This window comes from Magnolia sinica, chromosome 2 (genome assembly GCF_029962835.1).
Source record: "Magnolia sinica isolate HGM2019 chromosome 2, MsV1, whole genome shotgun sequence".
Classification (NCBI taxonomy): domain Eukaryota; kingdom Viridiplantae; phylum Streptophyta; class Magnoliopsida; order Magnoliales; family Magnoliaceae; genus Magnolia; species Magnolia sinica.
The window spans coordinates 29,437,415-29,452,410 of record NC_080574.1 but is presented as its reverse complement, the minus strand read 5'-3'; the positions used below and the strand labels follow the sequence as shown (position 1 = coordinate 29,452,410).

Here is a 14,996-nt window from a genome sequence, read left to right as displayed (position 1 = left end):
CTGAAATAGAAACCATTCAAATGTTGTGTGGGCTCGACCGTGGTGTATATGCCATCCAACCCTACTTGGTGCACCCCACTAGGATGAAGTGGGCCCTGCCATGATGTGTTGGACATCCACACCGTCCATCATATGTGCTCCTTCCTATTAGGTAGAGCCCAAAATCTGGTTGATCCATGATTTAGATAGGCCACATGATAGGAAAGAATTGAGAATGGATGCGTTGCTGTTAAAACCTTCCGGATTGTTTATGGGGCCCATTGAGATGTGGTTCAAACATCCAAGCTGTCATTTGTGTCCCCCACCTAGATGAGGGGGGCTTGCCAAATTTTAGGCCTTCCAAAACTCAAGTGAGCATTGCGAAGTGATTTTAGATGTTTTAGGCATGATTTCACATTGTTCTAGACGATGTTCGAAATATCGGTATCGCGCAATGTATCGCAACCTTCGGATACAAATATGTATCGGTTATCGCACGGGATATATTGTTTGTATCACGTAATTTATTGCACTTTTTGGGAAACATGGGGAACCATTGGCAAAATGGTTGAATTTTTTTACGAAACTTCAGGGATTATTTAAAAAGACCTTAATACACACTTTTAAATCATAAAATCTTAAGAAAGAAGTGCACATAATAAATTTCCTTTGTATAAGGTCCTAAGTTGTGCGTTGTTTGACTGAACTAATGCAACTAAATTCAAATTAAATGCATAACATTTATAAATGTATAAAGATATGTATGAAAACATAACCAATGCATTCAAAAGCATACGATATTGTAGAAATTAGAAAACATACCTATCAATGATGTGTGTATTCAATATCCACCCCGTCCATCTGTTTTTCCATATCATTTTAGACATTATCCAAAAAATGAAGCAGATCCAATAATCAGGGGGACCATACCATAAAAAACAATGGTGATTGACCATTAGTGGGCCACAAGTTTTGGATCAAGATGATAATTGTTTTTTTTTCCCCTTCATTCAAACTTATGTGGACTACGCAAGTGAAACCAGTTGGAATTGATGCTACCGTCGAAACTTCTTGGAGCCGCAAAAGGCTTTGATCAATTGATGCTACCGTCGAAAACAATAGGGCCCACCTCAATGCATGCACGGCATATTGGCATCGTCCATTTGTTTTGCAACCTAATTTTAGGGGTTGGCCTAAAAAATTAGGCAGATACAAATTTTAGGTAAATGTGGACCACTCCACACAAAATAGTGGTTATTGACTAATAAAAATTTTGTGGGCCACAAATTTTTTGGGATCAAGTTGATATTTGTTTTTTCCTTTCATCCAAGTCTGTGTGAACTTATCAACAGGTTGGATGGTCATGGTGGACCCTAGGAAGTTTTCAATGGTGGGGGATCAATGACCACTGTTTCTCATAGTGTGGTTCACTTGAAACTTGTATCTGTTTTATTTTTGGGACCATACCATAAAATAAGCAATCCAAACATATGGATGGTGTTGTTATGCAGTACATGCATCGAGGTGGGCCCTAAGAGTTTACTCATGCACGCAATTTGTTTGGTCAAATCTAAGCAACCAACGACTTGGATGGGACCCTGACCATGGGGCTACCTCGATATAAGATGGTGTATCAAAATTTTTTTAGGGCATGGGCCGAAAAATAAGGCAGTTCCAAATCTGAGGTGGACCACACCACACAAAATAGTGGGCATTGAATGATCACCATTAAACTTTTTTGGGGCTATAAAATTTGTGGATCAAGTTAATATTTATGTCTTCCTATCCAGGTCTGTCAAACCTTATGAACGGATTGGATGGCAAATAAACATCACGGTGGGCCCTAAGAAGCTTCAAGGGTGGACATCATTGCCACCATGTTTTCTTGTGGTGTGGTACACTTGAGCCTTACATGTGTCTTCTTTTTGGGCTCATGCCCTAAAATGACTTATGAAAGTGGATGGACGGTGTGGATTGGCTGGTGTACCACACACCAGCGACTTGGCTAGTGTGGGTACGTGTTGTGCGAATTCACACTCCTCGAGCTCGAGTTGTACAAATAGTTCAAAGGAGATCAAAGCTACATGGGCCCCACATAATGTATTTATTATATCCACACCATTCATCCATTTGGAGATCATTTTAGATCATGAGCCCAAAAATGAGTCACATCCAAAGTTCAAGTGTACCACACCATAAATGGCAGTGGGGAGAATGATTCTCACCATTAAAACATTCGTAGGGCCCACCATAATGTTTATTTTCCATCCAATCTGTTCATGAGGTCACACATACTTGGATGAAGAGGAAAAACAAATATCAAATTGATCCAAAACTGTTGTGACCCCCAAAAGGGTTTCAATGGTAGACGTTCAATCTCCCGCTGCCTTTTTCAGTGTGGTCCACTTGATCTTTGGATTTGTCTTATTTTTCAGCTCAAGCCTTACTACGAGCTCGCCAAATGGACGAACGGTTTGGATACGACATATACCTTATGATGGGACCCATTGAAAATGGCGACGTGAACACACCATCCGGGTCGGTGGTGTACGGTACACCAATGCATCCGCTTCTTGTAATAAGTGCTCAGGGGACCTTTTTTTTTTTCGAAGTAGAGAGGGTTCTGGCGTTCCGGAGCCCTAAAATTGCTCCCAAATCTATCATTTGGCCGAGGATTTTTCCAAATTTCGCGATTTCTCTGAATTTCGATAGATTTCGCCCAAATCTCTCATCAAAGATTTTGTTTGCACTAACCTACAACGCTTCGATTCGAATGGCCCATCAAATGCAACTTCTGATCAGGGCGATCTCCTCTATAGGTACCGAAATCTATAGTTGAAAGTTTTTCTTTTCTTTTTTTTTTTTTTTGATAATGATGTTGTCCGAACATCCCTGAGTTGGCTACTGTAGCCCTTGTACAACAAATTTCTTGAAAAAAAAAATAAAATCCCGATAAAAGTGATAATATCGTTGATATCGCACAATATTTAGCGATATCAAACGATATTTGACGATAATATGCGATATTTATCAATATATCGATCGATACAAAGTATTCTGTAAAAGTTTCCAAATTTTTAATCTCTTTTGAAAGGTTTCGTAACCGCGATACCGATAATATTGGCCGATGTATCGGCCAATAGTATCGATATTTCGAACAATGGTTCTAGATGGTGCAGCCGACTTGAGTTTTGAATACGACTTTCGGACATCCCATCACCTGGAGGGACTCACCAAATGCATGGTTTATGTTTAACACATCACCGTTGGACCCACATTGCTCGACCTCACGGTAAAGCTACCGTAAGGTTAGCGAAAATTCGCTTGTATATGTGCACACACATGTAAATATATAAATTATATTGTTCATAGATCACAAACTTATGTCAGCCCCATGAAGTGATATTAGTTGTTTTATGCATGATTTTACGCTGTTCTATATTGTGTGATTGACACGAGTTCCAAATACAATTGATTTTTGGGACATCACATGATCTTGAGCAACTCAACAGATGCACGATTTGCATGTCTGACAAACATCACTGTGGAGCCCACACTGTATAGGAACATTCTCCTATATTTGTGCACACGCATATGTAGATATGTATAAATTAGAATTCGTCTCCATAAATCACGCACACACAAGTCAATTGGCACCCACTTATGCACGTGGAACACCATTTTTACAAATTTAACACAAAATAAAAAATTTAAAATTTTTAAGAGATTTATTAGGGAAATTCATTAAAATTTTGCTAGTTAAGTTTCTTTATCCTTATAACTAATAAAATATTTAATTAAAAATCACAACAGAACAGACTGGTAAAATGTTAGTTTTGTTAGAAAAATTTATAAAATTTTAAAGTATTGCATCTTGTATTTAACATATTTAAAATATTATGCTATTTTAATATTAAATACTTAAAAATATAGAGATTGTGTGTTTAAAATATTAAGCTTATGTAATGGACATGGACTATATAGAGTTTTAATTGCCATAGAACTTACTATTTTTACAGCGAATTGGAGAGGTTGGTTCCTCTACAAGACTATGACCAGTGTTCGAGTTGTCGGTATCGCTACAAGTTTCGCTGGCCGGAGATAAAGATATAATATCGTTATCGCTGATAATATCGCCGATAACTGGAAATGCAGGGAAAATGGGGGAAACATAGAGAAAATGGTGGAATTTTTCAGTGAAACTTCAGGACATGCCTAAATACACATATTTACATATTCAAGAATGAAAAAATTGCAAAAAGAATGCATTAAATTATAAGTTCCATTTAATGGGGGCTAAAAGGCATGCGTTGTCACAAAAATCACTCAAATAGTAACCAAAATAAATTTATATAATACAAATGCAACTATAGTACAATAATTAAGATATGTAAAATTAAATGAACTAACAAAGCATACCTTTTTTGCCATCCCTCATCCCTACATGGAGTGATGAGGTGGCTTGTAGTCATCGTCTAAATCTTGATCGTAGGACCCACCTCAATGTATGCATTGTATATCCACGACGTTCATCTATTTTGCCGGCTTATTTTAGGGTGTGGACTAAAAAATAAAGTAGATACAAATTTTGTGTGGACCACGCCATAGGAAACATTGGTTAATGACCATTAAAAACCTTTTGTGGGCCACATAAGTTTTGGATCGAGCTGATATTTGTGTGTGTGTGTGTGTGTGTTTTTTTTTTTTTTTTATTCTTTTCATTCAGGTCTGTTTAGGTCTGTTTGACCTTATCAATAGCTTAGATGGTCAAAAAATATTACTGTGGACCTTAGGAAAATTTTAATGGTAGGCATTCAACCACTATTTCCTGTAGTGTGGAAGACCTGTAATTTATATCTTCTTAATTTTTTTAAATCACGCCTTAACAAGTGGGCCCTATAGGCACCCACGCCACTGGTTCTGGGGTCACACCCAAGTCACACACTCTAATGAAGATTAGGTGCAAACTCACATGAGACGGTGTAACCCTTAGTGTGGGGACTACCTTGATGTATGTCTTCTATATCCATGTTGTCCATCCAATTTTTAAGATTATTTTAGGGCATGACCGCAAAAAATGAAGTAGATCCAATTCTCAGTTAGACCCTACCTGCAGATGAAAAAGTGGCGATTGTCCGTTAATGGGCTACAAAAAATTTGAATCAAGCTGAGATTTATTTTTTTCCCTTCATCTACGGTCACGTGACCTTATCAACACGTTGGATGTCAAATAAACATCACAGAAACATTATGATGGGCCCAAGGATCACGTGACCTTATCCATAGTTGTATACCTTATCAACACGTTTTGGATGTCAAATAAATATCACGTGATCTTATCAACAGTTGTGTACCTTCTTAACATGTTGTATGTCAAATAAATATCATAGGGCCTTATCAACAGTTGTGTATCTTTACCGTCCATTCATTTTGGCAGATCATTTTAAGGCATCAGACAAAAAATGAGACAGATCCAAATTTAAGGTGGACCACATGGCAGGAAACAGTGGTTATTGAATGGCCACCATTAAAAACTCATCGGGAGCTACAAAAGTTTCGATCAAGCTGATATTTGTGTTTTCCCTTCATCCAAATCTGTGTGACTTAATCAAATAGTTGGATGGCAAATAACCGTTACAGTGGGCCTTAAAAAGTTTTTAAAGGTAAGCGTTCAATCACCGCTGTTTCCTTTGATGTGGTCCACCTGAAATGTGGATCTGACTCATTTAACGGCTCATGACCTAAAATGATCTTTCAAAATAAATGGACGGCGTAAATGAAACACATTACATCATAGTGGGCCCACAGAGCAGTGAGCACTTCATGTCTCACGTGTGGTCATCCCGTGAAAGGGAGCTTCGGATGCGGGAAACCATTTTGGGGAAAATCTTCCGAAGCCCTCGAATCCTTCAAATCCCTGGAATTTCTCAAATTCTCTCCAAAATTTAGGAAATATCCACCCATCTATGAAAGATTCTTTGCCGAAATTGCCGCTTCTTTGAAATCTTTCATTTATTTGAAGAAAAAAAAAAGGAAAAATCGAAGTTTTTTTTTACATATGGAAGAACAACGCACGGATTTCGACGATCGATCGACTGGTGTGCTACCTCCAAATTTTGAATCCTCTTTTAAAGGTATCGAAAATATCCTCTTACATGGATCGGAATGATTTTTCATCTTCTTCATTTTTAAATTTTTTTTTTTTTTCATATTTACGCACTCCCGAAATTTTCGGTGGGTTAGCTACAGCGAATTTATCGCCGATAACTTTATTTATCGTCGATAATTTTATTTATCGCCGAAAAATCGCCGACAATTGGAAGAGAAACGAAACTAGGGGGTTTCGGTATCGCCGGCTTGGCGACACCGATAATATCGGCGATATTATCGATTTTTCGCCGACAATTTGAACACTGACTATGACCCATGTAGAGCCCCCTCATGTTCCCCTTGGATCCCAAAAATCAGGCCAACTAAAAATCCATGTGGTCTACCATATAAAATCATGCCTAAAACCTCTAAAATCATTTGGTGTGACTCACTTGAGTTTTGGAATGGCCTGATGTTTGGGTGTATATGAAATCCACTCTGTCCATAATATGATTACCATCATGTTCTCCTTGGATCCCAAAAACCAGGAAGTTGAAAAACTCAAGTGGGCCATCATGTAAAATCATCCCTTGAACCTCTAAAATCACGTGGTGTGGCCCATCTTAGTCTTGGAATGGCTTGATTTTTGGATCGTCCAACCAATAGCAAGGGAAATGGACCTTACTACAAAGTGGTGCTATCATTGATTTAGATCCTCCATCATGCGGGTCCCACTTTCGATTGCTCATCCACCTTAAAAAAATATTTTGGTCGGATGATCCTAACTATCGCGTGTTTCCCACCTTAGATATATATATTTTTTCTTCGCCCAGACTCGAACCAAAGAGGTGGCAATCGCTAGTGGAAATACGAAAATCCTAGTTTTTTTTTTTTTTTAAATTTTAAAATTTAAATTTTATTTTTATGGGCATTGTGATTCCCTTCTTTTAGGGCATTGAGATACCCATCGCGCATTTGAATATATTAGTATTCCAATTAGCAGTGCAACTTGGGTGGGTTGGGTAACTTGGGTTGGGGTGAGGGTCAACCCAAGCCAACCCATCCTTCACGTTAAATAATAATAAAAAACCCAAGCCAACCCATCCTCAAGAGGAGTTGGCCTAAGATGCAACCCAAGCCCAACCCAAGGTACCGAATACTCAACCCTAACACAATTCTGGTTGGGTGGGGTTCGATTGGGTTGGGTTGGGTGATAGCTGCAATGAGTAAATTAACACATAAAGTCAAACATATAACCCTCGAACCACTTGGCATGTGGGCCCAGGTCAGTTCCAATAATGAACCCTATCTTCTATGCAAGCCATGATTTTACATTTGTGCCTTGTCTTAGTCATAACTCATGTATATGTAATGCATATGAGGTTGGGTTCGGGTTGCCCAAGTCGTCAATCCTAACCCAACCTGACTTGAGCTGGGTTGGGGACCTGGGGTCGGATTGAAGATTTTTGGCCAAAAGCCCAACCCATCCCATGCTAAAGTTAGGGTTGACCCAACCCAAGTTACATCCTAATTCCAATGTCCAACAGCCCAAACACAAAAGTTGCTCCTGAAGTGGAGAATGGGATCTGCAGGAATCCGAATGCCCCCAATCTAAATGGCCTGTGTTGCAAGTGCTATTTGATTTAAATGATGCTATTTGATTTAAATGATTCTTGGAACTCTTGTAACTGCAATTCAGTACTGATTACTGTCACAGTTCCAGAAAATTCTTTCCTCTGTTTATTTCATGGTCGTCTGATGCTTTTGCATGCTTGTATGGGATTATGGACAGTTCTTTTAATAACAAGTGAATGTAGAGCGGAGTAGGTCACTTCTGTTAGTATCTGGTATGAGTCCAAGGACTTCCTCTATAGTTAACTTATCTTGGTTCCTGGTTGAGAACCTCAAGTTTTTAACTTCCATATTATTTGGGTTTTTAACTTCTCTAATACAGTTTCATTTTCTAACATATGATTTCATTAATTGAAACATGGCACTTTGGCAACACATTTTTAGTTGTCTGCATATCCTTTACTCTTACATTACTTTCATCTTCAGATTTCTGAACTTTGTAGTTTTTTTTTAATTTTATTTTTTAACTAAAGCTTTAACGAGCTTGATGTTTGGGTATGGATATAACATGTGTCAGAATAATCTGATTTGTGCCTCACTTCCACCTTTCCATCAATCAAGGTTCCCATTGACATATGTGCGCATTATCTTTCCCTTAGTAGCACTACTTCGTAGATCTTTATCTTTCTACTATGTGTGCAATGTAGTCTCCAATGCTATTTAACTTCTGCTCTTCATTAAAGTGTGAGTGATGTGCTGTTATAGCTTAGCCATGTTTTCGTCTTTGTATTTTAACTCAACTAGTGCTTTTTGTGTAACATGATTTTAACAGGCTGATGTTCTTAAGCAAGGTCGGGCTTTCTGTTTTCTTCCGCTGCCAGTAAGAACGGGATTGACTGTCCAAGTAAATGGTTACTTTGAAGTTTCCTCGAATCGTCGCAGCATATGGTTTGGAGCTGACATGGACAGAGGTGGAAAACTTCGTTCTGATTGGAATAGGCTTCTCTTAGAAGATATTGTTGCCCCAGCTTTCAAGAAGTTATTGCTTGGTGTGCGCAAGTTATTGGGTCCCACTGAGTCATACTATTCATTATGGCCGAAGGGTACATTTGAGGAGCCTTGGAGTATTTTAGTGAACCAGATCTATAGAAGTATTGATGATGCTCCGCTTTTCTATTCTGATGTTGAAGGAGGAAAATGGGTATCCCCAGCTGAAGCTTTTCGTCATGATGAGGATTTCCATAAAACAAAAGAACTCGGGGAGGCCCTTATACTTCTCGGAATGCCTATTGTTAGTTTGCCTAAGCCACTTGTTGACATGCTCTTCAAATATGATGCTAGTTCTCGGAAAAGGGTGGTTAGTCCTCTTGCAGTACGAAAGCACCTTAAGGAATGCAAGATCCTGATTACGTCAAGCAGATATCATAAATTAGTCCTGTTGGAATATTGTCTCCTGGATTTGACTGATGCTGATGTCGGTAAACATGCAAATGGCCTGCCTTTGCTGCCTTTAGCAAGTGGCGAGTTTGGGCTATTTTCTGAAGTCTCAAAAGGAATATCATATTTTATCTGCAATGAATTGGAGTACCGGCTGGTGCACCAAATTTCTAATGAAATGATTGATCGGAATATTCCTCCCAACTTATTCAGCAGGCTTTCGGCTATTGCAAAGTCTTCAAAGGCAAATATTGCTTTCTTTGATGTCCACTGTTTTCTTCAGCTATTCCCAAGAGTTTTCCCCGCTGATTGGAAATACAATAATAAAGTTGTCTGGGATCCAGAATCCTGTTCTAACCATCCGACTGCCACTTGGTTCATGCTTTTTTGGCAGTATCTTCACAATCAGTGTGATGATCTATCAGTATTTGGTGACTGGCCTATACTGCCATCCACTTCAGGGCATCTTTACAGAGCTTCCAAATACTCAAAATTGATTAATGCAGATCTGTTATCTGATACAATGAAGAATATCCTCGCTAAGATTGGCTGCAAGATACTGGACTGTAATTATGGTGTTGAACACCAGGAGTTGTCTCTCTATGTTCAAAATGCAAACTGTGCAGGTGTTCTGGATGCAATTTTTGATGTGATTTCATCAAATGAGGACATCTTACAAACTCTTTTCAACAATTTTGGAGCTGGTGAGAGAAGCGAACTTCGCCAATTTCTTCTAGATCCAAAGTGGTATATCGGATGTGTTCTATCTGATTCTCACCGACAGAACTGCAGAAGGCTACCCATTTATGAAGTCTATGGTGGAGGTTTTGCTGATTTACAAATGCCTAAAAAGTACTTGCCACCTCTTGATGTTCCTGAGTTCTTTCTGGACAGAGAGTTTGTTTGCAGCTTATCTAATAGTGAAGAAGAGATCTTATCGAGATATTATGGAATTGAACGCATGAGGAAGTCACATTTCTACAAGAAAAAAGTGTTGAACAGAATTGATGAGTTTCAACCAGGGGTTCGTGACACGATTATGTTATCAATTTTGCAAGATCTACCTCAACTGTGTCAGGAGGACCCATCTTTAAGGGAATCTTTGCAGAAGCTGGAATTTGTTCCTACACTTTCTGGGACTTTAAAGTGTCCTCAGGTGCTGTACGATCCTCGAAATGAAGAACTATATGATCTTCTAGAAGATTCTGACAGTTTTCCATGTGGCGCATTCCTGCAATCGGGGGTTTTGGACATGCTGCAGGGTTTGGGCCTTAGATCATCAGTCTCTCCTGAGACAGTTATACAGAGTGCTCGCCAGATTGAATCAGCGATGCATAGCAACCCGTTGAAGGCACATTCACGAGGCAAGGTGCTTCTCTCTTACCTAGAAGTAAATGCAATCAAATGGTTGTCCAATTCTCTTGACGGCCAAAGAACAGTGAACAGGTTGTTCTCAAAGGTTGGAACACCTTTTAGATCACGCGATACCTCTGTGGAGTCTGACTTCGAAAAGTTCTGGAGTGACTTGAGAATGATCTGCTGGTGCCCAGTTCTGGTTTCTTCTCCTTATCAAGCTTTACCATGGCCTTCTGTATCATCTACGGTTGCTCCTCCAAAGCTGGTCAGACTACCGGCCGATTTATGGCTTGTTTCAGCAAGCATGCGCATACTAGATGGTGAATGCTCTTCAACTGCGTTGTCATGCAGCCTGGGATGGTCTTCTCCACCTGGTGGAAGCATAATTGCTGCCCAACTTCTTGAGCTTGGCAAAAACAATGAGCTTGTGACGGATCAGGTGCTTCGGCAGGAGTTAGCCCTCGCGATGCCAAGGATATACTCTATATTGGCAGGTATGATTGGCTTGGATGAGATGGACATAGTCAAAGCTGTTCTGGAAGGATGTCGCTGGATTTGGGTGGGGGATGGGTTTGCAACATCGGATGAAGTAGTTTTAAACGGCCCTCTTCATTTGGCTCCTTACATTCGTGTTATTCCGGTTGATCTAGCAGTTTTCAGGGAGTTGTTTTTGGAACTTGGCATACGTGAATTTCTGAAGCCCACAGATTATGCGAATATTCTATATAGAATGGCTGCGAAGAAAGGATCTACTCCACTTGATGCGCAGGAACTCAGAGCAGCAGTATTGGTTGTGCAGCATCTGGCTGAAGTTCACTTTCAGGATCAGCAGGTTAAAGTCTACTTACCAGATGCGTCATCTGTATTATTTCCTGCCGCTGATCTAGTTTACAACGATGCTCCATGGTTGCTGAGCTCTGGAGACGGTGCATTTGGGAATACACCTACCATTGCTTTGAGTGTGCAGAGAAATGTTCATAAATACGTTCATGGCAACATTTCAAATGATGTAGCAGAGAAGCTTGGTGTATGCTCCCTCCGTCGGCTGTTGCTTGCTGAGAGTGCTGATTCAATGAATCTGAGTTTATCCGGAGTTGCTGAAGCTTTTGGGCAGCATGAGGCCTTAACAACCAGGCTTAAGCATATAGTTGAAATGTATGCGGATGGACCTGGGATACTTTTTGAGCTGGTGCAAAATGCAGATGATGCAGGAGCTTCTGAGGTGATCTTTCTGTTGGATAAAACTCAGTATGGGACTTCATCTGTTCTGTCACCTGAAATGGCAGACTGGCAGGGGCCTGCTCTTTACTGTTTCAATAGTTCTGTTTTTAGTCCACAAGACCTTTATGCAATTTCACGCATTGGTCAGGACAGTAAACTTGAAAAGCCTTTTGCAATTGGAAGGTTTGGGCTTGGCTTCAACTGTGTTTACCATTTTACAGATATTCCAGGGTTTGTTTCTGGAGAGAACATTGTGATGTTTGATCCTCATGCATGTAATCTGCCTGGGATCTCCCCAAGCCATCCAGGCCTTCGAATAAGATTTGTTGGGAGAAGGATCTTAGAACAATTTCCTGATCAGTTTGCTCCGTTTCTGCATTTTGGCTGTGATTTACAACATCCATTTCCTGGTACCCTCTTCCGCTTCCCTCTAAGGAGTGAAAATGCAGCCTCACGAAGTCAAATAAAGAAAGAGAAGTATGCACCTGAAGACGTCCTTTCACTTTTCTCTTCTTTTTCTGAAGTTGTCTCTGAGACCCTTCTTTTTCTCCGTAATGTGAAAACCATTTCCATTTTTGTGAAGGAGGGGGCTGGTCATGATATGCAACTGTTTCACCGTGTTTCCCGGAACATCATTAGGGAACCTGAAAGTGAAGCCTATCCAGCACATGATATGCTTGACTTTATTCGTGGAAATCAGCAGAGTGGAATGGATAAAGATAATTTCTTTAGCAAATTGAGCAAAACTGTGGAGAGTGACTTGCCACGGAATTGTCAGAAGATTGTGGTGACAGAACAAGACCTTTCTGGTGAAAGGTCACATTTCTGGATGGTCAGTGAATGTCTGGGAGGTGGACGTGCTAGAAGCAAATCTGTGGCCATGGATAACAGATCTCGAAATTTTATTCCCTGGGCGTGTGTTGCTGCTTACTTGTACTCTGTCATTGTGAAGGATGTAAAGGAACCAAGTGATGGTGGTCAGACTACTGAAGCAGAACCCAATGGTAACATTTTGGACCACTATCAAATTCCTTCAGGTTCCAGGCAGCATAGAAGGGAGTTTGAGGGCCGAGCCTTTTGCTTCCTGCCTCTGCCAATCAGTACTGGTTTGCCAACACATGTTAATGCATATTTTGAATTGTCATCAAATCGGAGGGATATCTGGTTTGGCAATGATATGGCAGGGGGTGGAAAAGCACGATCTGACTGGAATATTTACCTCCTTGAGGATGTTGTTGCTCCTGCTTATGGTCACTTGCTTGTGAAGGTTGCAGCAGAGATTGGTCCGTCTGACCTGTTCTTTTCACTTTGGCCCACAACAAACAGACCTGAACCATGGGCATCCATGGTTAGGAGGCTCTATGCATGCATTGCTGATCTTGGATGCCGTGTTTTATACACAAAAGCTAGAGGGGGTCAGTGGATCTCAACGAAACAGGCTGTTTTTCCTGACTTTACCTTTCCCAAAGCAAATGAGCTTTCAGAAGCATTATCCAATGCTGGTTTGCCTTTGGTTACTGTTTCTAAGCCAATGGTTGAAAGATTTATGGAGATTTGCCCCTCACTGCATTTTCTGACCCCTCAATTGCTGAGGACCCTGTTAATTCGACGCAAACGTGAATTTAAGAACAGAGATGCAATGATCGTGACGCTAGAATACTGCTTGAGTGACATAAAAGGATCTACTCCCTGTTCTAGTTTGCATGGTTTGCCTTTGGTTCCTCTTGCCAATGGTTCATTTACAACATTTGACGAGCGTGGAGAGGGCGAAAGAGTCTTCATCACATGCCAGAATGAGTATGATCTTCTCAAGGGCTCAGTTCCTCACCTTCTTGTGGACTGCACCATTCCAGAAGTACCTCTCGGGAAGCTACGGGATATAGCTCAATCTGGGGACTCAAATATTTCATTGCTGACGTGTCATTCACTTGTGGACCTCTTTCCAAGGCTTCTTCCGGTAGAGTGGCAGCATGCTAAGCAGGTGTCTTGGACCCCAGGCAACCAAGGGCAACCAAGTTTGGAGTGGATGGGACTACTTTGGATGTATTTGAAGTCATCCTGTCTTGACCTTTCAATTTTTTCTAAGTGGCCTATTTTGCCTGTAAGGAATGGCTGCCTCTTGCAGCTTGTCAAAAGTTCAAATGTGATAAGAGATGATGGATGGAGTGAGAACATGTATTCGCTGTTGCAGAAATTAGGGTGTTTCTTCTTGAGGTCTGACCTGTCCATCAATCATCCACAGTTGCACAATTTTGTGCAGGATGCAACAGCAACTGGCATCTTAAATGCTTTACTTTCTATTGCTGGTGAGCCACATGAAATCAAGGGCCTCTTTAGTGATGCATCAGAAGGAGAGATGCGTGAACTTCGAAGTTTTATTTTCCAATCGAAGTGGTTTCATGGGAATCAGATGGATTCTGCGCACATTGACATTATTAAGCTTCTCCCTATCTTTGAGTCATACAAAAATAGGAAGCTTATAAGTTTAAATAAGCCTACCAAATGGCTTAAACCAGAAGGTGTGCATGATGAGCTCTTGGATGAAAGTTTTGTGCGCACAGAATCAGAAAGGGAAAAAACCATTCTAAGAAGTTATCTGGGGATCCGAGAACCCTCTAGGACTGAATTTTACAAGGATCATGTGCTTACTCACATGTCAGAGTTCCTTTCACGGCCGGTTGTTGTTTCTGCCATATTCCTTGATTTAAAGCTTTTAATTGAAGAAGATGCTTCAATTAAAACTGCTCTCTCACAAACACCTTTTGTTCTGGCAGCTGATGGATCGTGGCAACATCCTTCCAGGTATGCTTTCTAATTTTGTCTCTCTTGCTCTGTGGTCACACTTATGGCAAAATGCCATTACTGTGGTTATTGATCTTCTGAAATTTATCTAGACAAATTAAGTTTGTTCTTACTGCACTTGAAATTTAATTCTTCTTACACATCTTGTACGCTTAAACTTCCGAATCAATATCATTGAGCAAGTGGCCTCATTCAATAGATCTTTTCTCCATTTCTCTAATCCTGTCCTGCACCTAGGGCTGTCAACGGGTACCCGGATTGTGGGTCCGTCAAGCCTGCCTGATTTAATTGGGTTCTGGCCTATTTTTCTGACCCATTTAAACATCAGTTTGGGTTTGGGTCCACCATAGCAGGGTTGTTTAAAAATCAGGTCTGTTTTGGTACTACTGCTTAATCTAAATGGGCCAGTTGGGTAGTTTAAGTGCTAAATCTTCTCAGTTTTTCAGTTCCTGTCTGTCGGTGCCATCGTTACATGGACCATTCTAGCTGGGATTCATTGATTGGGTTCCTTGAGGAATTTGGCGAGGTTACTGCTCTCA

At 40.4% G+C, this 14,996-nt stretch overlaps 1 protein-coding gene across 4 annotated transcripts in view; it reads left to right on the top strand.

The window, feature by feature from the left end:
• LOC131236843 (uncharacterized) overlaps nucleotides 1-14,996 on the top strand; it is a 68,112-nt gene that overhangs the window by 16,522 nt on the left and 36,594 nt on the right. For all 4 annotated transcript variants that reach the window (XM_058234319.1, XM_058234320.1, XM_058234323.1 and 1 more), the window contains exon 3: nucleotides 8,474-14,457. In XM_058234319.1, the coding sequence (XP_058090302.1) occupies nucleotides 8,474-14,457 (5,984 nt within the window). The remainder of the gene's footprint in view (nucleotides 1-8,473; nucleotides 14,458-14,996) is intronic.